Consider the following 22,113-nt stretch of genomic DNA (forward strand, 5'->3'; position numbering starts at 1 on the left):
AAGTATTTGATCAATAACAAAAGTTTATCTCAATACTTTGTTATATACCCTTTGTTGGCAATGACAGAGGTCAAACGTTTTCTGTAAGACTTCACAAGGTTTTCACACACTGTTGCTGGTATTTTGGCCCATTCCTCCATGCAGATCTCCTCTAGAGCAGTGATGTTTTGGGGCTGTTGCTGGGTCACACGGACTTTCAACTCCCTCCAAAGATTTTCTACGGGGTTGAGATCTGGAGACTGGCTAGGCCACTCCAGGACCTTGAAATGCTTTTTACGAAGCCACTCCTTCGTTGCCGGGCGGTGTGTTTGGGATCATTGTCATGCTGAAAGACCCAGCCACGTTTCATCTTCAATGCCCTTGCTGATGGAAGGTGGTTTTCACTCAAAATCTCACGATACATTCATTCTTTCCTTTACACGGATCAGTCGTCCTGGTCTCTTTGCAGAAAAACAGCCCCAAAGCATGATGTTTCCACCCCCATGCTTCACAGTAGGTATGGCATTCTTTGTCCTCCACACACGACAAGTTGAGTTTTTACCAAAAAGTTACATTTTGGTTTCATCTGACCATATGACATTCTCCCAATCTTCTTCTGGATCATCCAAATGCTGTCTAGCAAACTTCAGACGGGCCTGGACATGTACTGGCTTAAGCAGGGGGACACGTCTGGCACTGCAGGATTTGAGTCCCTGGCAGCGTAGTGTGTTACTGATGGTAGGCTTTGTTACTTTGGTCCCAGCTCTCTGCAGGTCATCCACTAGGTCCCCCGTGTGGTTCTGGGATTTTTGCTCACTGTCCTTGTGATCATTTTGACACCACGGGGTGAGATCTTGCGTGGAGACCCAGATCGAGAGATCAGTGGTCTTGTATGTCTTCCATTTCCTAATAACTGCTCCCACAGTTGATTTATTCAAACCAAGCTGCTTACCTATTGCAGATTCATTCTTCCCAGCCTGGTGCAGGTCTACAATTTTGTTTCTGGTGTTTTTTGACAGCTCTTTGGTCTTGGCCATAGTGTAGTTTGGAGTGTGACTGTGAGGTTGTGGACAGGTGTCTTTTATACTGATAACAAGTTCAAACAGGTGCCATTAATACAGATAACGAGTGGAGGACAGAGGAGCCTCTTAAAGAAGTTACAGGTCTGTGAGAGCCAGAGATCTTGCTTGTTTGTAGGTGACCAAATACTTATTTTCCACCATAATTTGCAAATAAATTCATTAAAAAAATCCTACAATGTGATTTTCTGGATTTCTTCCCCCTCTGTCTGTTGTAGTTGAAGTGTACCTATGATGAAAATTACTGGCCTCATCTTTTTTAAGTGGGAGAACTTGCACAATTGGTGGCTGACTAAATACTTTTTTGCTCCACTGTATTTTATTACAGTAGGAAATTCAGTTCTGATAGTCTTCCTTTAAAACACCACATTATTGATATATTGAAACAAAGATGTGCTGAAAAGTGCAAGAATAAAAGCCAACAGTAGTTTTTCCATATTTTTATTTATTTGGCCACCAGTTCACTTTTCCATGTCAAATTCAATGTGATGGAATGCGTTTGTTTCTAAGTCATTTCCCCCTTGAAAAACTGCTGTTGAACATCACAACCCTCATCCCGGTCTGCCCTACTCAACCCTCCCATCCCAGCCAAACATCAAACATTCACAACCTTGTCCCTGGACATAAAAAAAAAAAAAAAGCAGACACTCGATCACAAGCACGCTTACACACGCACAACCAGGCACACAAACACCTCCATGGGGACAAGAGTGTCAGGTAGAGCCGAAGCCAGAGGGATGGGGGCAGTACAGGTAGTACAGGTACGGTGGGGTAGGGCTGTTGCACTGTTCCCCCCTCCCCAAAGATAACCAGGACAGAGACCGCTCTGAGTCCCAAAACACAGTTCCGTTTAAGTGACCACCTCTGCTCCTTCAGTAACCTTGTGGAATTTGACGGCATAAACACAGTAGCCTGGTCTCAGATCGATTTGCGCCATCTGGTCAAGACCATAGGAATTGGCGAGACAGCATAAACCGATCTGGGTCCAGGCTATGAACACAGTGACAAATAGAAACTGTCTTGGGCCTCCCCACTAATCCCAGGGCTAACAGAGAGCCAACTCAACCCCAGCTTAAACTTTACCTGGGAATTACTGGTACACAGATTATTTAAAAAATATATATTGAATGAAAATACAATTAAATAAAACAAGCTATTTCCAAAAGTTGTTTTTCTTTCTTAAAAAAAAGGAAAAAAAGTCAGTAGCCATGCTGAAATGAGGGAAACTGAACTGAAAAACATGATTTGTAGACTTAGAGAATGAAGAGAGAGAGAGAAATACAGTGACCCTCAAGATTGGTCTCAGCTACAGATGCATATATTGCTACATGGAACACGTTGCTTCTTTATTCTGTTACTCTTTACAAAAAGACAATAGGATGGCCCCAAGTCCCCTGAGAGAGTCCATACATCCCACCATATAACACCTCTGGCCCTCAGAAAGACTAGCAGAGGAACAAGAACATGAGCAGCCCCCCCCCAGACCTAAAAACCGGCAACACCACAAAACTGCACCACTCACACTGCAGCAGACTGGGGGAAAGTAATTTGACAAAAAAATGACAGGTACATAACCCAATTTGTGGATCCAACTGGATATGTCAAGCGCAGTATCTTAATGCCGTTTTTAACATTTTGGTTCAAATATACAAGGCAATACAACTCCATCGTTTGATTGATGAGGAACGTTGGTAATGAAAAAAGCTGTTAAGACCATGAGGTGCCGTTCTGCTCTGTTGAGTTCCCATGACAAGGGGACAGACGAGTCCATCTGGTCCAGCGGGAGGGAGATGGAGGTTGTCGAGGTGGCTTCAGGAGGGGGGCTGGCCGAGGGTCCTGCCACATCTGCTGACAGACTGACTGAGGAGCAGTTAAAGGAGAAGTATTAGTGTTCACAGAACAGGGGTGGAAGTGATGGTGGTTGGTATAAGGGGTGGGGGTTCGTCTCTCCTTCGCCGGGTCTTATAACTCGTCGTGGTCGCCACCGTCGCCGTCGGAATCACTGTCCTGTTCATCCAGGTCTTCCATATCCTGGGAGGAGGGAGAGAGGAGGAGAGGGTCTTTAACACCTGCCTGGAGGAAGCTGCTCTCCGAGTCTGGAGTTCTTGGGAGTAGAAAGCTTGGATTCAATAATGAACACGTGGTGGGAGGATACTACGCAGCTCATCTTGTGTCTCCACTGACAAACACATACGCTTAATGAATACATTTTTTAAAAAAGGGCAACATGACATGCTTGAATGGTTGTTGGAAAAAAAACATGCCCTGGCGAAACATACATATGAAATCCACCTAAGGACTTGACATGTGGGGCACTGAGGTTTAACTGAACGACCCTCCATGCCCATACATCACTTTTGGCAGACCGCATGAACAAATACGGCATGGTAACCCAAACAGTACGTAATTAATAATGAATCCTATTTAACTACTGCTGTACATATACTATTCTTCAGATATCCATCCATCTACACACAGTGCATTCAGAAAGTATTCAAAACCCTTCACTTAATCCATATGTTATGTTACAGCCTTATTCTAAAATGTATTCAATTGTTTTGTTTTTTTTCAACAAAGTACCGAGTCAAGGGTCTAGATACTTACGTAAATGTGATTTGTTTTTTATAAATTTGCAAACATAAAAAAAAAACAGTTTATGCTTTGTCATTATGGGGTGGGATAATTGTCCATTTTAGAATAAGGCAATGACAAAGAAATGTGGAAAAGTCAAGGGGTCTGAATTCTTTCCGAATGCACTGCATTACAATACTGTCCATATTGTCTATGCATCACACAAACACTCGGGACTCACATTGCTCGTCCTAATATTTATATATTTCTTAATCCCTTATTTTACTTGTTAGACGTGTGTATTGTTAGATATTACTGCACTGTTGGAGCTAGGAACACAAGCCCTTTCACTACACCCGCAATAACATCCGCTAAATGTGTATGCGACCAATAAAATAGAAAATGACAGTCTTGCAAAGATGCCATTCTGTCACGGAGGCCGGGGGAGGGATACTGTTGACTGAGGATGTGGGGGTGAGGATGTTGACTTGCACGTTCGGACAGGAGGCCTGGTCCCAAGGGAGAGCATGGTAAACAGCGGCGACAGCCACAGTGGGCATTAGCAACCGCAGTCAGGGCATGGTCTGCAATTAGACTTCTGAGAAGGGGGTGTGGTAGTGGGATGAGGGCCTTCAACTAGTTTGAGCTGGATCGCCAGTGGGTTTTGGATGCAGGCCCTGGTCTTAGCGCCCGGCTAGGTGCCAGGGAAGGAGTGAAACCCCAGTCGCATTTTCAGAAAGCCACTAGGCTTTTTAATTAAAAAAAATAATAATTTAGAACCATGAGATTACTGGCTCTTGTCATTTGGCTTCGAAATGGGGAGAGAAAAATCCCATCACTCCCTTGTGCAAGAAGTCTTGGATGACGACATAAGGATATTCAATTTCTCAAAAACGTCTTACGCCGTTTCGTGCATTATTTCATACACCCGGGAATATCCTGGTGTAAATTCTATTAGTCAGAATGTATTACAAACTCGGGTCAGAATTTTGAGTGGGTAAGGTCTGTCATCTCCTTCATTGACAGACATGGGCTGCTGGACTAATGACTGTCTCGGCCTTAACGGGTCATGTAATGAGCATGTCTGTCTGGCTGCCTGCTGTGCTTGAAGACAGAGTTCATGGAAGTCTTAGTCAGCTTGCCCAACATCATCTCTACAAGACAGTTTCCTCCAGGTTGGATTGGAAAGTAGTTGAATCAGTGAAGTGAGATGGGAAAGACACCAGACTTCAACACGGACAAATAACACCATGTAAATAGCCATTACAATTGTTTCTGCATTGTTCTAAGGCAAAGAGTAGGCTTTACTTGCAGGGAGGACAGGTTGCGTTCACTTTTAAAAGCGAGTTAAAATAGGTACGTAGGCATGAGACCCCAAATCTAGGGTTACAAGTTACCCAAATCTTCAGGAGAGGTGGTTCTGTGGGTCTATTCTGGGTGACCTACAGGATACTGAATATCCCCCCCAAAAGTTACCTTGTGTGGGCTTGCTTCATATGCACAACTCTTGGGCCAGTTTCTGGGGTGAACTCAATTGATCAGGATGCGTTGCAACAAAAGTTAAACCTTCAACATGGCTGGATTATCCTGCCCCGTCCACTAATGCGTTGCTCTTACTGGATAAGGGTTGGCTGTAATTCAAACGCATCATTCTTTTGACCGTTTGAAAGCGGCCTTGAGCAACATTCACATTTCAGAGTGTACTCCGCATATGACCCTGTAAAAAAATAAGTCATTGTGAACAAGGTGGGTGTTTTCCGATCAAAACGGCAAGTAAAATGATTGGGCTTTGAAACGGTTTGCACGATTCCGGTTTGACGTCATAGCAATGCCTTGCGGTTTAATGCAATCTGTCTCGCAAACATAATTATAGTGTCTGCTTGAGGATGAAGACAAACCTCATACCAATCCCAGGTGTGTACTTACATCAATCCCCTCATCCTCCTCCCCTTCCTCTCCAGCCGGTGCCCCGCCATCCTTGCCTCCGCTCTCCAGGAACTTGGTGAAGCCCTCCAGTGTCCTCTCACCATTGTAGTCGACCACCTGCATGGAAGAAAGTCACATGCATCAAATTTCTACAGGGATTTAAATACAAACGGATAATTTTCATTTGCTTTTCCACAAGGAAAGAAAATGCTGTAACCAAGTAAGACTGACTGTTTTGCATGCATCACCAACTATCAAATGTGGCAAAATTGGAGCTATAAAACCAAGAAAGTCCAGTGGTCCATTTGTCAAAGAACTACTGAAATCTTATCCAAATGTCTAATTATTAAAATCAGCCTGTGGGATCCCTCAACACGTGCTAATTTGAATCTGGAGCCAATAACCTTTGAGGCGTCTAGCCATCTTCAGATCTGTGCCAATGAGCAGTCAAGAAGATATATACAACTATTAATGAATGAGAGAAGGCCAAAGGTGTGTTGTTTATAGCCCTTCTCGTTTATAGAACCAGATACTATATTGCTGCCCTTGAGATCGGTCTTGAGGACAGTCGCAGAGCTCTGCCTCCCGACCCACGTAGTCTCAGCCAGTCAGTTCATACAGAGCATAGCGAGCCAACCGACAGCTGCCTCTTTCTCTAGCCACCTCGGTCACAAGGAGGAATGACTCAGGGTCAGGGGTTAACCCCAGGGCTCTTGGCGAGGGGAATCCCAACACGCAGCTCCCAATCTTTTCCAAGAGGCTCTCTGTAGTTGACTGCAATGGGCTATAGTTCAGTAGGGTGGCTGGCATGCCTCAATAAATGACAACCTGCTCTTTAAGAACTGGGGTGAGGGTCTCAAGAGGATCCCAAGAGGGAGAGGGCATTATCGGGCAGCCATAGAGAGAGGGGTTGGGTTTGGTAGAAGACATAAACACCACCACAATGGCCGGGTCACTCAGAGGGCCAGAAGGCTTGGGTTTCTGCATGTGTGGCTGGCGCTGCTAAATCAACCCTCCTAGTGAGTGTGGCAGCTACTTAACCTGATCATAATAACCGCACACCCACCAGTATTTGCTGTGAAATGAGAAATGATATTTCAGTAGTGTGGATGGATGGGTGTGGGTGAGTGGCCAAAAGCCATGCTTCTCAGGTGTTTATCGAAAGAGCCAAAGCCCAGAATGGGTGGTGCTACTAACTGACGAGGAGATTAATTCCCTCTTGCGAGGGCTGGGTTTTCAAAAATGAGACCCGTGCTCAAATGCCGGGCAATTTATCACTGGCTATGTTGGGGGAATGAGCCAATTAAAAAGATATGTTGTCATGTTATCCCAAAAGTGGAATTAGACCTATAGACTAAGGCCATTCCAAAATGGGGTTGTATGGACGACTTGAACAGTGACGCAATAACCTCGTCACATTTGGGTAAACTGCAGAGCCCCTCCGTCCCCTCAATCTCCATCCCCTAGTGTGGGACAGAGGAACCGTCCAGCCGAGGACCATGTCAATGGAAACGTTGTAATGATCCGTTTGGGAGTCAACTGCGAACAGTTACAAATGGCTGCTAACACTGACAGACATTCCACATCGTTTCAGTAGACTGACCTTGTGCTCGTCGCCTGCGGGGAAGAACTTGAGCGTGGGGAAGCTGTGTACTTTGACTGTCTCGATCTCGTTGGCTGTGGAGTCCATCTTGGCCACCACGATATCGGCGCTGTCCTGGTACTTCTCTCCCAGTTTGGTCCAGATTGGGTCAAGCTGTTTACAGTGGCCGCACCAGGGTGCATCTGCAGTGGGGAGAGCAGAGGAGCAATCATGGATAAGAGCATATTCCTGTCCCATACAAGCTCACTGATCATCACCTGAATGCTTAGGCTGGTTATTGTATTGCATGACGTTACTTTGCCTTCCATTTGTATCCATAGTAGAAGTATCATGACATTGTATCAGCATGGATATAAATACTCACTGATGCACAGATAGGCACGCATGGAAAACGCACAGCTGTATCTGATCATTTATACAACGGAAAGCGACTGGAATAGGGGAATGGCTTGCCAGCGGCCCATTATTTCAAACCTGTCTGCTGTAGTTTCTGAGGCTGGCAGTTAGGTTTACGACAGCTGTGCCTCCCTACAATGCCATCTTGCCACAGCAACCCAAACACTGGGACACTTCAAACATACAAAGAACATGACACTCCCCTCAACCGGATAGGAAATACCCTCCACAGCCGTAGGAGAATCTGACCCCCCCCCCCCCCCCACCCCCAGTCAGTGACCGTAAGCGACACATTAAAGCCCAGGGATAGAAAACTCCTCACTCTGGCTCACCACAACAGTGGACGCAAGTTGAGTCTTCGTGAGCTATAAAAACTCCTCCTGCGACTAAATTGATCCCAATGTTTCCTTACTCAGTCTTGGGTTACACATCGATTCATGTGGAGGGCTGATGGAATGATCTTCGGTCCTTGTCTCTTGTACATCTGCTGGGGCTTAGCGTAAAGGTGCATCGCCAGGGCTAGGAGAAAGACTCCGGTTTCAGACTCAGGGATAGCTTCCCACCTCCCGTCCTTGTGGACAGTGTAATCAAAAGAGAACACCTCAAAATATATCAGGGCCATCGACCCCTGAAAAGTAAGCCTGTCGACCACCTGGGGCTTACATACGGTATTGACGAGAGGGGGGGGGGTAGTACTTACAAAACTCAACGAAGACGTTCTTTTTGGGGTCGAAGACGACTTCCTCAAAGTTCTTGCCGACCAGGACTCTGACGGGGTTCTTGTCCCAGTCTTCAGGGATGTCCTGGCTCATGAGGTGGGGCTGTGGGGGATGACACACGAGGAGGAGAGATTTTTGATGGATTACATGATTTTTGCAAAACCAAGAACGAGCCGAATTATGTTAGTCCCAAACGAAGGAACACTTGACTCATGGGTCGTTTCTCTGCTGAATGGTACAGAAACATGATTCCTAAGTCATGAGGCAATCTCCTATAGAATGGGAATGATGCAAAACCTGCACAGTGCACATACTCCCTCATCACTAAAATAAATATGGAGCCTAACCAATACTTGTAAGTTTACATTCGTGATGCAGGCCCACATTGCATTAAACATTATGACATAAGAATTGAAATTTGCAACACTTTCTGGCACAGCAGGTTAGCCTACATCTGCACTTTCAATCCACTGCCATTGACACCCAGCCAGAGGCATAATGACTGCACTGCAGTGCCATAACAGTAATAGAGACTGGTTCATCAATGTCTACAGTAGGGCAAGGCTGTTCTCACCGTCTAGGCTGGGCTGTAGCCTACTGTTCTGAACTTATCAGCAGTCAGGGGTCCTAGAAACCCCAGTAACAGCTTAACCTTGTAATCTGAGGAACACTATGTTTCAACATCACCACACACGGAGCATGTACACTTGGATTGTCTGCAGACATTAAGCCAACACCTTGAGTTTTCCCTCAGTGAAGAGTGTGCAGAAGGCAATGATGTTGTCGGCGGTGATGGCCTCGCTCTCGGGCCTGTACTTGGTCATCTCCTCCTCCAGGGTGATGAGGCGGATGGCAGGACACTCTTCTTTCTTCAGCCCAAAGAACTCCAGGATGCGCTGGTTGTCGTCCACCTCGCTGTCGATGAAGATGAACAGGATCTGGGGGAGGAGAGGAAGAGGATGAAATACGAGGCTCAAGTATCTGGCTTTTAGTCTAGGTGGGTATACGACGTACACTCCAGCACAGTCTCAGTGGTACATACCGAGACGCAGTACCACACATACAGTAAATTACTTTCAAGGCGCTGGATGAAAAATAACTGCCTTATTCATAACAAATAGATAAGGGAAAAACAAGCCTTTACTGCAGATGGGGCACAATGAATGAAGGTCGTCACTTTGACGCGGTTCAGTCTGGTCCACCCACCTTGCCCTTGAATCCCTCTGATGCTTTCTTGAACTCGGCCATTTTGTCGTTGAAGTCGTCGGCAGCCTTGGGCACGAACATGAGGATGTGAGACTTGATTTCTCCTCCGAAGATCTTGGGGGCGGTCTGCAGAGAAAACGTGACGTTATGAAGCGCAAAAGTCATACGCGGGGGAACAAAAGCTCAGGATATAAACACTTGTATTAAAAGTTGTGGTAACGGCACTGAAGGGCCTCGTGAAAGCCGTCATAGGGCCTTGGTGGGGATGAGGACATCGATAGATTTTGTAGCTTAGTGTGACAACAGAGGAGAAAGTTCATCTGGAAAAAGGTGTATTTTCTGTGAGTGTGTGTATATTTGAGACAGCACATCGGTTTTGAGTATCAGCAGTATAAAGAACGGCCATTACCTGCTCGGTGAACTCGATGACCAGGGGCAGCTGGTTGGCCTTGATGAAGGCCAGCAGTTCAGTCTTGCTCAGCTCTCCGTCAAAGGTGTTACGACCCTCATCGAACTGTAGAGGACAAAACCGATGGAAACAGTTGGTAGCCAAACCCGTTAATACGCCACCAACTTCCCAGTTTAGTCCCATTTTATTATATTCTGCCTGTGAACTCCCCACAACCCAAACATAGATGCATCAAACAAGCTCATTTATATCCCTTTGGTAACTCCAGCTGAAGAAAATCAACGTTAGGCTAAATAGGGTTTAAATTGAGTGTTAAGAACAGCAGCCCTTACTGGTACACAACAGGAAGGTAGGGAGACCACAGGAGTGTGTGTCAGGGTTGGATCACACACACAGTAAGCAGACAAGTGGGGTAGTATCATGACTGATGACTGGGGGGCTTACCGGGCGATAAGATGGAGGAATCCCATCTATGTCTCGTTAGAGATGGAGGGTTACGCCTTTAAAATGACAGGCAGAAATCTATTGAATCGCGACATGGAAAGGCCTGCCGGTGAGCTGTGCCCTCCCTGACCACTGAAGGGCAATGATTTAAAATTCAAAGCAGATCGAGAGGGAAGGAAACAGGTTGACTGACAAGTGTGGTCTGGTCCAGCGATGAAAATACAAAGGTTTATGGGTGGCATCTGTTTTTAAATGTCACGTACTTCTGCTGAATAGGAGCCAAATCCTAACTTGAGCTCTAGCCCACATTTTCTCCCATAACCATCAGTGCCTTATTTCTGAAGTTTGATATTCAGCCCTATGCCTCATAGGCGGAAGACTTTCAGACCATGTTTACAACTACTCAACACAAACCCCCACTAGCAGCTGGCTTCTTTCCTTGTTGACCAGTGATGACTTAACAGGTGGATGGAAGACTGCATTTGCCATAACATCTGATATCTATGGAAAGGCAGGAATGTGGCCATAACATGTCGCATAACATATTGTGGAATGTCCATGTGGACTGTAACCCAGTTCAGCCCAGGTCAGTATACTCTTAAGCTGACAAGATGTGGCTTGGTTTTGAAATGTGGATATCCAATTACCACATCTGGTCCTTTTAAGAATCATTGTCATTTGAGGGAGGGGAGAGGGTAAGACCATTACATGTCCGAGACAAATTTAATGACCAGTTGGCCTGAATGAAGAGGAATCCCTCATCTTGCCATTACCGTGGAAATGCTGGTTCAAATGAGTAAATTCCTCAGACAGAGTCGAGACTTGAGTATGAAGGTAGAATCTCATGAGGGCTATATCAAAGAAGATAGCTTGCCCCTTCTTTTGAACTGTAAAGAGCTGCGCTGTACTTGTTCTTCATTCACAGACAGCAGCCAGGGAAACTAGCATGGAAATCCTACGAATTAACACAGTGGCTGCCACTAAACCCGTCAGTGATCTAGCCATGTCTAGCTTCATGATCTCATCGTCTGAAAGGCAGAATGCAGCATTGAGCACAAACGCAGGCAGAATGAGAGTCAGACACATTCCCAGAGCAGGTCCACAGGCTAATATTAGCAGGCCAAGACAGGATACTGCTGTAGCTATAGGGTTGTGGGATCCCGATACCTAGCTGACACCCCAAATGAATCAAACCTGTCTGCAGCTACCCTGCTTTAAAGTTGTCCAGATTGATGTATGGGTTACGCTCATGATCTAATCAAATCTGATGACCAGGTCATTCATAATGTATTTACAATCCAGTTAAATACAAATAACTGGTAAAAACCTGTCAATATTCACAGCTAGATAGCAAATGGAAGACTGCAAAAACAGTAAGGCATTCACTGCTAAGATAAAGCTTCCAGGCAGTAAACAGTCTAGTCCGATGGACAGAAGGGTTTACACCATGATCAGGGTAGCAATTTTGAAAGCGATGAAAACACTTGGTGATTAAATCACACCGAATCAAAGTACTCGCTCCGTACCTTCTTGAAGAGGACGACTCCATCCTTGGACACCTCGAACTTGGAGAAGACGGCGTCGTTGGAGGTGATGCCGAACGGAACATCATCGACGGCCTCCGCAGCCTTCAGGAAAGCCGTGGCTCCCTCAGACTCGGCGTCCTGCAGGACAGAGAGACGCTTAGCTTAGATGCCATCGTACACGAACCATAGGACTCAATGTAGGAAATTAACGATTAAAACATGCCCATCTATGCCTTGATAATTAATTTGAACTGTGAGAATGATTTTCATGTATTTCTATAGAAAATCAGCCAAAACTATTGATCAGTACTGAAAGTGTCAAACTAGCTGTCTAGTGGGGAATGGGGCTTAGTTGGCACTAAACTTTCTGGCAAAGAAACACTACAGACTGGCTTTGTAGCATTTGACCTCGAGCAGCTAGGTCTGAGTAGGTCAGAGGTCATCGGCTCACCTTGAAGAAGCCGATGACTGCTACCTCGTTTTCAGCGATCATGGTCTCTGCCTGGGCAACCTCCCCCAGGGTGGTGGCAGCTGGTCCAGTGCGCTTCTTTAGCCAGTTGATGATGTCATCAGCCTGTCTGCCAGCTGCAGGAAGGGAACAGTTCTGGTAAGTCACTCTGGCCGCGTTCAAACAATAATGTATGAGACTGATTCCCTACTTCCTTTGTTTGTTGTACTGTAATGTATTCACTGAGCAGACAATGTTGGCCATAGGAAACAGTACAACAGAAAGGCAAGCCTGCATTCATGTACAGATTAGAGATGATGGCAAGTGCGGACGCAAGGACGCATTTTGAAGTATTGGAACAGGGCCCAGGTCACATGACCAGGGCTGGCTGAATAGAGACTGATGGTACGGGCCGCCAGGCAGATCAAACATTGCTTCAGGGTGAACAGGCGGAAGAGCAAATTTATTCTGTCACAACTGCGTTGTACTTGAGTAAACACAGCTTACAAGTATTGCTGCCATTATCCTACTTTAATGGTCGTTATGGGGGACAAAGGAGAGTGAAAGACCTCTCATTTAATAAAGTATTTCTTAGCTTATTTGGTCACACCAACCTTGCTACTGGCAGACTAACAAAAAGAGTAGCTATATTCCTCTGTGATTTGTTTGAACCAACAGAGAAGACTTAAGCTCTCTAAGAACCAACGTGTCCCAATTAAGTGGACTGACTCATGGTTAACCTGCATGTTATTACAAAAAGAGCCAATGACGCAACAGCGGAGCAACACCACTGAGCGACGCTGTAGCCAGACAGACAGACAGACAGACCGAGACAGCTGGAGAAGGGATATGGCTGCCTGCGGCCTTATGAGTACACCGCTTTAGGCCCAGAGAGAGCGAGTGCTCGAAGTTATGGCTGCCCCCCCCCCACCGTTTAAAAAAAAGCCAGTCACAGTGAGCAAACATGAGGAACTGCACATTGCCCAGCTGGGGGGATGGGAGGGAGAGAGAGCATGGGTAGAATGTGTGGAGGAGGGAGGGGCCCCTTCATTTAGTCACAGTTATATTGGGCAGAGTGAACGGGCCATTGGCTAACACACACTTGGCTGATAGGAGTCACATTAACTGCATAAGAAAAGGCATTACTTAGTGTCTGGGCCATCCGCCAGAAAATACACAGAATCTATGACTGATGATCATAACCGGACTACTGCACTACACAGCTTATCACTTTGTTGGTAATAGTTGTCCCAGTCCCTGAGGTACTTAGGCATTGCGTAATTAGGGTGTTCTAGATTTAGTCATTGAGAGCAGCACAATAATTCACAATAGAATACATTTGCCAGGTGACAATTTTATATAATTGGTTATTTCCAAATCTGAAGGAATTCAGCCTTGTCCAATTGACTTGAGAAAGTGAAAAACTGGGATAAATGTGTAACGGCTAACCAAGTACACAGAAATAGCCCAGTTCTGCCTATAGACTCAGTCCACGATCATGTCAAGCGCAGTACATGTTGTAACGATTAAATGTCATGCAAAGACACAGCTGTCATAATTGACATTTTTGTAAAAAAGAAATAATGTAGCGTATAGACCAATACATTATAGGAAAATGAGTTAGAACATACCTAATGAAAAACACAGCCTTGGAACTTTTGGAAATAAAGCTTCTCATCCCGCCCGTGACATTCTGCTCATAAAATTATCTAACTTCACCCACTCCATGTAAAAATGAACTGCTATTGGGTAAACTACATCTACTTAAATATAAAGTTGAATCCCCCTTCTCCTGAAGTTAACAGGGTATGACGATTCTGATCAGTCCTTTCTTTAGTTCACAGTTATACGATAGCTGTAACATATATGTCACTCCACTTACTCACCAGAGTACTCTTTGGGCGACTCCTTGTCTCCCCCCTTGAAGAACTTGATGGTAGGGTAACCCCGGACACCGTACTCCTGGGCCAGGTCCGCCTCCTCTGTGGCGTCCACCTTGGCCAGGCGGATCTCTGAGCCGTCTGCCTTCAGCATGCTGGCAGCTTTGGCATATTCCGGGACCAGGGCCTTGCAGTGGCCACACCACGGGGCATCTAGAACAAGAAGGAAAATCGAAGAAATAAAATTAGACCACAGCTTCAGAGCCGAGAGATTTTCACTGATGGGTGAAGTAGATGCAAATACTGTAGTAACTATGTTGATATACTACGTTAGAATGTGAGTGTTACTACGTTTGGGCCGAAGAGATGATTTCTAATTACTAAATAAACACTAATATTGGTACAATGTTTGTATGGAGGGAGACTTGGATATTTAGAATTGCCAGTTAACTGAGAAAAACATTTACTTACAGTTGGCTATTTAGAGGGTGTGGAAAAAATCTCCTCTGGCACATTAGTTTTCAATGAGATCACTGAATGGAGTAGCCTTGGCCAATAACTAAGAGTGAAAACATTACCTGAGAAAATATGTGGATTTCTAATCTGATTCATGGAGGACATAAAATGGTTTGCAAAGGTTCTGAATGCATGAACACTGAAAAACCACATGAAAGTTTGAACAAACTTAACCCATTGATTGCCTTCGATTGAGTGATTAATGTGCCTTGAGATGTCACTATATCACCATAAGCGTGACAAAGTCTAAGCTTGGTTGTAAATTCAAATGATATTTCCTCAAATTTTAAGAGAGTCCTACAGCAATTCCTTTTAAACTAAATATTTATCATTCTTTCAAAACTTAAATTAAAATGAGTTGCTGTGTTTTCATTGCAATGTTTCTTAGTTTCAGTGGAGAACCCCCCCCCCCCCCCCCCCCCCCCCAAGTTCCATCAGCCAGGAGAGTTAAACAAAAGTTGAACTTTTGATTGAACTTTGAAGTACACGTCAACCTAGCATCTCATTCAACAGTCCAGGTCCCTCCCGTCTGTGAGCCAAAAAAGTATTTAGCCCTCCCCCTCTTCACTCATTGGAATGTCAGAGTCGTGTAGTTCTCCGATTGGTCTGCAGGTTTGTCAGATAAAAGTGCAGACTACCTCAGCGCTTGACAGCTGTTGCAGGACTGGCCTGCTGGTTACATCAAAAAAAATATATAATAGAAAGCCACTGCACTCAAGGATAAAGTGGACACCACCAAGTTCACAAGTTAATAAGCATTTAACAAATGTGTTGCAAAACCACAGCAGCAAGTTGTGAATTTCAGTAAACTCACATCAAAACAGCTCCTAACTGCAACCGGGGTAGAAAGTGTGCATGACCAGGAAACGATACCTAGCCATCGAAACTCAAGTGGTGAATGAATCAAAACCAGACGTCACTCTCGCAACTAATGGGGTCTGCCTGATGTATTCACACGACTGAATAATGTTATCATCGCTCAACAGTTGCTTTGCCAGCACTGTTGCATATAGCTACAGTATTCTAAATCGTGTATTAAGTATTGTTTCGAGACTACACAGAAGCACAAGCCATCCCTTGTAAACTAAACAAACAAGAATAACTTGGTCACGTTTATCAACTTCTAGATCCATGAAGCCACCAAGGCTGGTAAAGAAGCAGGTACTTGCACCAACAAGAGTGGTCACAGACTAACGTGACTGTCATTTAGTTGTTTACTTATCAGTCCTTAAACGGCTAGATAGGGATGCACTGAATACTCAAGTTGACTTTGTGCCTGGTATACTGGTTAGTTAGCTAAATGCAACAAAGTTATGCACTAACAAGGTTCATCCAAATGTGTTGCAGTAACTAGCTACCTAGTAAACGTTACAGTTAGCAAGCTAGCTGGGAAGGACATCGTCTTAGATTCCTCTAAAAAAAAATACGTTACTACTTGCAATACAATGGCCAGCAGTGTGTGTAATAAACAGATAACATATGACACAGGCCTAACGTTAGCGACCAATTTGAATAACTAACGTTTGCCAAGCAAAACCATAGTAGCTAAGTCAACGTTAGGTACACTTGTTCGCTATCAAGGAAGCTAGCTAGCTGACGTTGGTCTGCCATTCCACATACATTTGCGTTAGCTGAAGTGAAGCTGATAACACAGCGGCAAGCGAACGCAGCTAGCTAGCATGCTAGTATAGCTGCGTGAACAAGTTAGGTTGTCTAAGCATCTATATGATCAAGTAGTTCACTTACAGAATTCAACTAGGATGTTTGGGTGAGCTTTCAAAGCCTCCTCGAAATTACTTTTCTTCAGCACCAGAACACCATCTTCTTCGCCGATATCAGCCCGGCTTGCCACCGCCAGTGTGCAGAGTAGGAAAAACTTAAACATAGTTGCTGTCAACTGTGGTTTCTAACAGAAAATGTGTTCGTCGCGACAAGTGAATGAGCTACCGACTGAAAGTGGTGTACGTATGTATTTTCTCTTCTTACAGTATTTTTGTGTCTACCGCTACTAGCGTCGTGGCATTACGCACAGGAACCAGAAGGGTCAGCCGTATTGCGCAGGCGCATTTATGAGCTTGAAAGCTGCTCGTGTTGAATTGTGACTGGACCACAGCTTGAAGGTACCTGGAAGTGAATCCACTTTGTCATTGGATGTGTATTGAAATCGATTGAAATTCTTTCCAGTCGCAATCTTGCTTATATTTGAGAATTGTTGATACAAATACTAAAATTCATTAGAATGAAGGTTTAATGCAGAAAAGGGGATGTAACAGTATAATATGCAGGGAGATGGCAGATGTAATGATGAATGATACCTGGCCGGTTATTAAAGACTGCAGTACATTTGTTTTCAGTTTGCATGGTTTGATAATCGGAGTTTGCTCGTCAATACCTCTTCCACATAAGGTCCTAGGATGATTAGGGTAATATATAGAATCAAATGAAGATAGAGAGCGAGGTAATACTTTTTTCCCCCTTCAATGGGGGAATATTAAAGGAGTTACTACATGGTCAATCCGACATCTGCATTGACGTGCAGCATTTACGGTGATATGGCCTCTGCAAAATTCAGGACATTTATACTTGCGCTTGGCAGAGTAGCATGGAGCTGATGTGAATGAAGTAGTCAAGGAAGTGAGTTTGTCTTTTTACAGGACCTCCCGCCCCCACCTACAGTCAACCAATCATGTCATTGCAGAGCTTTGTGGCTCCCTTGGCATTGTTAAAACATGTGGGAGGCGACATTTGTAGCTCATTTGGCGTCTGCATGCCTCTGGAGGCTCCAAATAGCCCCTGACTACATTTTTCAGATCAGCGCATTCTTAAAGCCAATTTATGCTTGAACTCTACAGAGGCTGTATTCCCTTAAATACTGCACGCCAGGTTAGGTTGACCATGCAGCACCTTTAAGGGGCCGTCTTAAAACTGCAATCAGCCAAACCTGGTGTTTCCAGAAACACTTAAATGTCTCAAATGATCGAGAGATCTTAAACCGACTTTAGTCCCTCCCCCCCCACAACAATTAGATTTTAAAATGATTTTACATTAATATTTCTTGTGCTAGATCTAAATGTCAATAGCTCATTGTCCATATGAACTATAGGTCTACAGACTAGTGTGGTGGGTTCCTTGGCACCTTTTATAAGTTCACCCCCTTTGATTATTACATTACAGCTGTGGTTATTCGTTCATGTAAAGATTTAATTTTCAATAGCTTCCAATTCATATGACATATACATCTAACCCCTTGATGTTAGGTCACTGACCTCCCTACTTCATTGTAAACACATTATAATTGCAATTTTTAATCTAAACTGATTTTACATTCATATTTCCTGTGATGTCAAACGTTCAGTACCTTCCTATCCATATGAGCCTCAGGTGTACAGACAAGTGCGGTGGGTCCCTTGACCTTATCAATGGTACACTTTAAAAAATATATTCCTGCCCTTGGTCCTATTGGAAATATTTTTCAGATTACTGCTTTGGTTACTCATTCACATACAGATCTACTTTTCTATGGCTTTATGTCCAGATGGTTTTGAAATCTAACACTGAAAATACTCTGATTCAGAGGGGTTGGGTTAAATGCGGAAGACACATTTCAGTTGAATGCATTCAGTTGTACAACTGACTAGGTATCCCCTTACCCTTTCCAATATGGTACATCTTTAACAGTCCGTCACCTGTTTATTAGGTACACCCGTAATCCAGAACAGCCTGAATTATTCAGGGGATTCTACAAGGTGTCGGAAACGTTCCACCGGGATGTTGGTCCATGCTGACACGATGACATCACGCAGTTGCTGCAGATTGGACATCGGAACATTCATTCTGCGAACAGCCCGTTCCATCTCATTCCAACGATGCTGTATTGGGTTAAGGTCTGGGGACTGCAGAACACTCAAGTAAACTGAACGCACTGTCATGTTCCAGTCAATGTTTTTCCACTCCTCAATTGTCCAGTGTTGGTGATCGCGTGCCCACTGGAGCCGCTTCCAACTTATTTTTAGCTGACAGGAGTGGAACCCGGTGTGGTCGTCTGCTGAAATAGCCCATCCGTGACAAGGATCGACGAGTTGTGCGTTCTGAGATGCCACACCAATGTTGTACTGCGATATTATTTGTCTGTTTGTGGCCCGCCTGTTAGCTTGCCATTCTCCTATGACCTCTCTCATCAACAAACTGTTTTCGCCCACAGGACTGCCGATGACTAGATGTTTTTGGTTTGTTTGTGGCACCATTCTCTGTAAACCATAGACACTGTCGTGCGAGAAAAGCTCAGGAGGGCAACCGTTTCAGATACTGGAACCGGCGCATTCTCAGCCTAAATATCACATATTTCAAACAAATCATCTGAACTAAAAACTCCACACATATTGACATTTTTTGCGCGTCATTAATAATCGCTTCTCAATATCCAAAAACAGCACACGTTGTTTCTGGGGAACCTGAGTTATGGCAGGGGAAACGGTGTTGCAGTAGTCTAGTGTGTGGTGCGCGAATATTGACAAGCGAACCTGGAGAGCTTTGTGTTGACATTGCCCTAAAAAGGGAACCAGAATGGTTCGCTTCAGGGGCTCCGAGTTCTGTTGGTGTGTTTACGCTGTACAAAAAAATGATGCAAACCACACAGAGCACACAAAAAATTGGCTGAAAGGGACCAGGTGTAAAAACACCTGTAGACCATTCCTCCATTCATCATTTTTCCATATCCTTGATATTCATCATCTGTGCTTAAATTCAAACTACAGGTTTTCAATGAGGTTCAAGTCCGGTGAGGTTCAAGTTACCTCCTGTAAAATATGGTGGTGGATCTTTGATGTTATTGGGCTATTTTGCTTCCACTGGTCCTGGGACCCTTGTTAAAGGGGAACTGCACATGCTGATTTAAGAAATCCTGGTGGCCATGACCAGTGGTGTAGTGCATTTCCTTTTAGGTGAATGAGAGCAATAATTCCGCAAAGTTTGTATCAACAGATGTGGCCTAATAAATATCATTGTAGAATAGGCATAAAATGCATCCTCCAATTGCAATGTCTGCCTATGCCCACACACAGGCCTATTATCTCAAGAAAATGTTCTGTTTTTAATACCCTCAAACACCAAGTTAGGCATACCTAATTTAAAAATAGGCCATCATCACTGTCAATCGTGAAGGATAATTCTTCCCGTTTTACCGGTGAAATGTCCAAACTGCATGCCAATCATTTGATCTCAATCAGTGAATGTGCATTTGATTTACTGTTTTATCAACAAATTTAAGCAGATAAGTGTTGAACTATAAGTGTTTCTTGTATGCCTATTGTGTTTCAATCAAAGCATTTATCCTGCATAGTAGCGAGCGCTGTTGAGTTTTGGCCACGAGGAAAAACATGACAATTCAGCTTCAGATAAGAAATGACTGTTGTCGTTTTTGGTGTAACATATTATAGGCCTACTATGTAACAGTATATGCTATTATATTCAGTTCTGTCAAATACTTATTAATCATTGTGTTTTCTTGCGAGACATTGATTCAGCTTTGATCTAACTTCACTAAATGAGCACCATTGTGAGAAGTGATTCATCTTCTAATAATAATAATAATAATAAGTGATGAGTAGACTATTAGGAGTAGGCAACAGACAGATCTTGATGAGGGTTATTTTAAGCGATTTGAGCGCCCTTCAAATTGCAGTGCTGAAAGGACAGCACCCTAACCAAGTGGTCACATATTGTTCTGGGTTCCACTGGCAAGAGGGGGTCCATGTGTAACAGGGTTGGTTATGTTTCCACTTGCCTCTAAAGAAATGTGTATTTAATGATCAAGCATTCTTATTGGTTAGTTCAACTCTGATGACAATAAGGTGTGTTGTGATTGGCCCCGCTTGCAGATAGGGGGAGATCGCGAACGTCAGGTCTCCCCAGAATGAAAATGTGATGCAAGGGGTAGGTCACGTTCTGAATACTGTTTTCTATTTTCCAATGTGTACAAGTTTGCTGTACGTTACTGATTTATACATGTGTGGGTATATGGTACCTGTTAGGGATTGAGGGGCTTTCCGGGATGTGCTTTGGCATATGATTGCTGTAAATAAGTGTGTTAGCTAGCATACACCGATGTAATGGTCACATAAGCCACTGCTAACACAGTTGTCTTCATGCTACAGATTTTGCCATTGACAGCCATCAATACCGTTCAGCCCTGCACAACTAACGTGCTGTTTCCCATTTTAACAACAGAAATAAATGCTCAACTGGGACCACTGGCCGAAGTGATTTATTTTGAGAAAACACAACGCATGGAGAGTACATATACATCTGTTACACATGCATAGCCGCGGGAAGTAGGGGTGCTGCAGCACCCCTTGAAAAAAATCTATGATATTTTTTTTTCCTCACAAAAGTTGTGAACTGGGCCTTCAATATTTCTGTATTAGCGAACTGATCAAGCCGTCTGCAGTGATGACGCAGCAAACTACTTCCCGCGACTATGGGTCCGTGGAGTTTTATGAACATTAAGGAAGACTCTGATTTAATTTTATAATATTTTTGTTGTACTTTTACCCCCTTTTCACCCCAATTTCATGATATCCAATTGGTAGGTACAGTCTTGTCCCATCACTGCCACTCCCCTATGGACTCGGGAGAGAGCCATGCAAGAGCCAAAGCGTCCTCCGCAACACAACCCTGCCAAGCCGCATTGCTTCTTGACACACCAGCCGCACCAATGTGTCAGAGGAAACACCACCCAGCTGGTGACTGAGGTCAGCTTGCAGGCGCCCGGCCCACCCCAAGGAGTCGCTAGAGTGCGATTGGTAAAGGAAATCCTGGACGTCCAAACCCTTCCCTAACCTGGACGACTCTGGGCCAATTGTACGCCGCCTCATAGGTCTCCCGGTCATGGCCGGCTGTAACACAGCCAGGGACACTCGGGAGGCCCACACGCGGTGGATTTGGATCCGAGATCTTGCTGGTGTGATAAGGTTCATGCGGTATATCAGTTTGTTTCTGTAGCACCCTGACAGTAGGGTTAAAGCGCATGGTACATGTGCCCTAAGTCCATAAACTGTTGAGGACAGCCATTCTAGCAACCCCATGTATATTTTTATGTCTGTGGCGGTTCTTATTACGTTGGATTTGGCCTGCTCAAAGTGGTCAAGCTTCCGACCGAAGGACCTCTGCACACACGCCTACAGTTATTCATCATTCGCGCCAACACCAGAGAGAGAAACCACCATTTATACCTACCTAGAGGCTGCTATAGCCGACATATGTATTTAGTTTGTCATTCTACCGTTTTCATGGAATATTTATGGTAATTACATATCATTTATTTAGAATTGATCAGAATAAATTTTCCACCAACCAAACGAGTTGGCTTGGGGGTGTGGTTTGATATGGGTGTTTCATGGGTGTGTCTTTGGTA

At 44.4% G+C, this 22,113-nt stretch overlaps 1 protein-coding gene across 1 annotated transcript; it reads right to left on the reverse strand.

Annotated features, from left to right (window-relative positions):
* Positions 1–1,483: 1,483 nt before the first annotated feature.
* LOC110485933 (protein disulfide-isomerase) lies at positions 1,484–16,773 on the reverse strand. Its single transcript, XM_021557175.2, has 11 exons — positions 16,449–16,773; positions 14,193–14,399; positions 12,310–12,443; positions 11,859–11,996; positions 9,889–9,993; positions 9,480–9,605; positions 9,011–9,211; positions 8,255–8,375; positions 7,159–7,340; positions 5,556–5,672; positions 1,484–3,089 (listed from the first exon to the last, which is right to left on the reverse strand). Exons 1-11 carry the CDS (start codon positions 16,585–16,587, stop codon positions 3,021–3,023), a joined length of 1,539 nt encoding a protein of 512 aa, XP_021412850.2. The 5' UTR covers positions 16,588–16,773; the 3' UTR covers positions 1,484–3,020.
* Positions 16,774–22,113: the final 5,340 nt, after the last annotated feature.

The sequence above is a fragment of the Oncorhynchus mykiss genome, chromosome 13, assembly GCF_013265735.2.
Source record: "Oncorhynchus mykiss isolate Arlee chromosome 13, USDA_OmykA_1.1, whole genome shotgun sequence".
NCBI classification, from domain to species: domain Eukaryota; kingdom Metazoa; phylum Chordata; class Actinopteri; order Salmoniformes; family Salmonidae; genus Oncorhynchus; species Oncorhynchus mykiss.

What these genes read in the sequence shown, in the direction of transcription:
- LOC110485933 (XM_021557175.2), bottom strand. Translation starts at nt 16,587, where the DNA reads ATGTTTAAGTTTTTCCTACTCTGCACACTGGCGGTGGCAAGCCGGGCT. An exon ending in GTCGCCCAAAGAGTACTCTG is followed by an intron (nt 12,444 to 14,192) that starts GTGAGTAAGTGG and finishes CCCTTCCTGCAG; the next exon opens with CTGGCAGACAGGCTGATGAC. An exon ending in AGGAGGATGAGGGGATTGAT is followed by an intron (nt 3,090 to 5,555) that starts GTAAGTACACAC and finishes CCCTCCTCCCAG; the next exon opens with GATATGGAAGACCTGGATGA.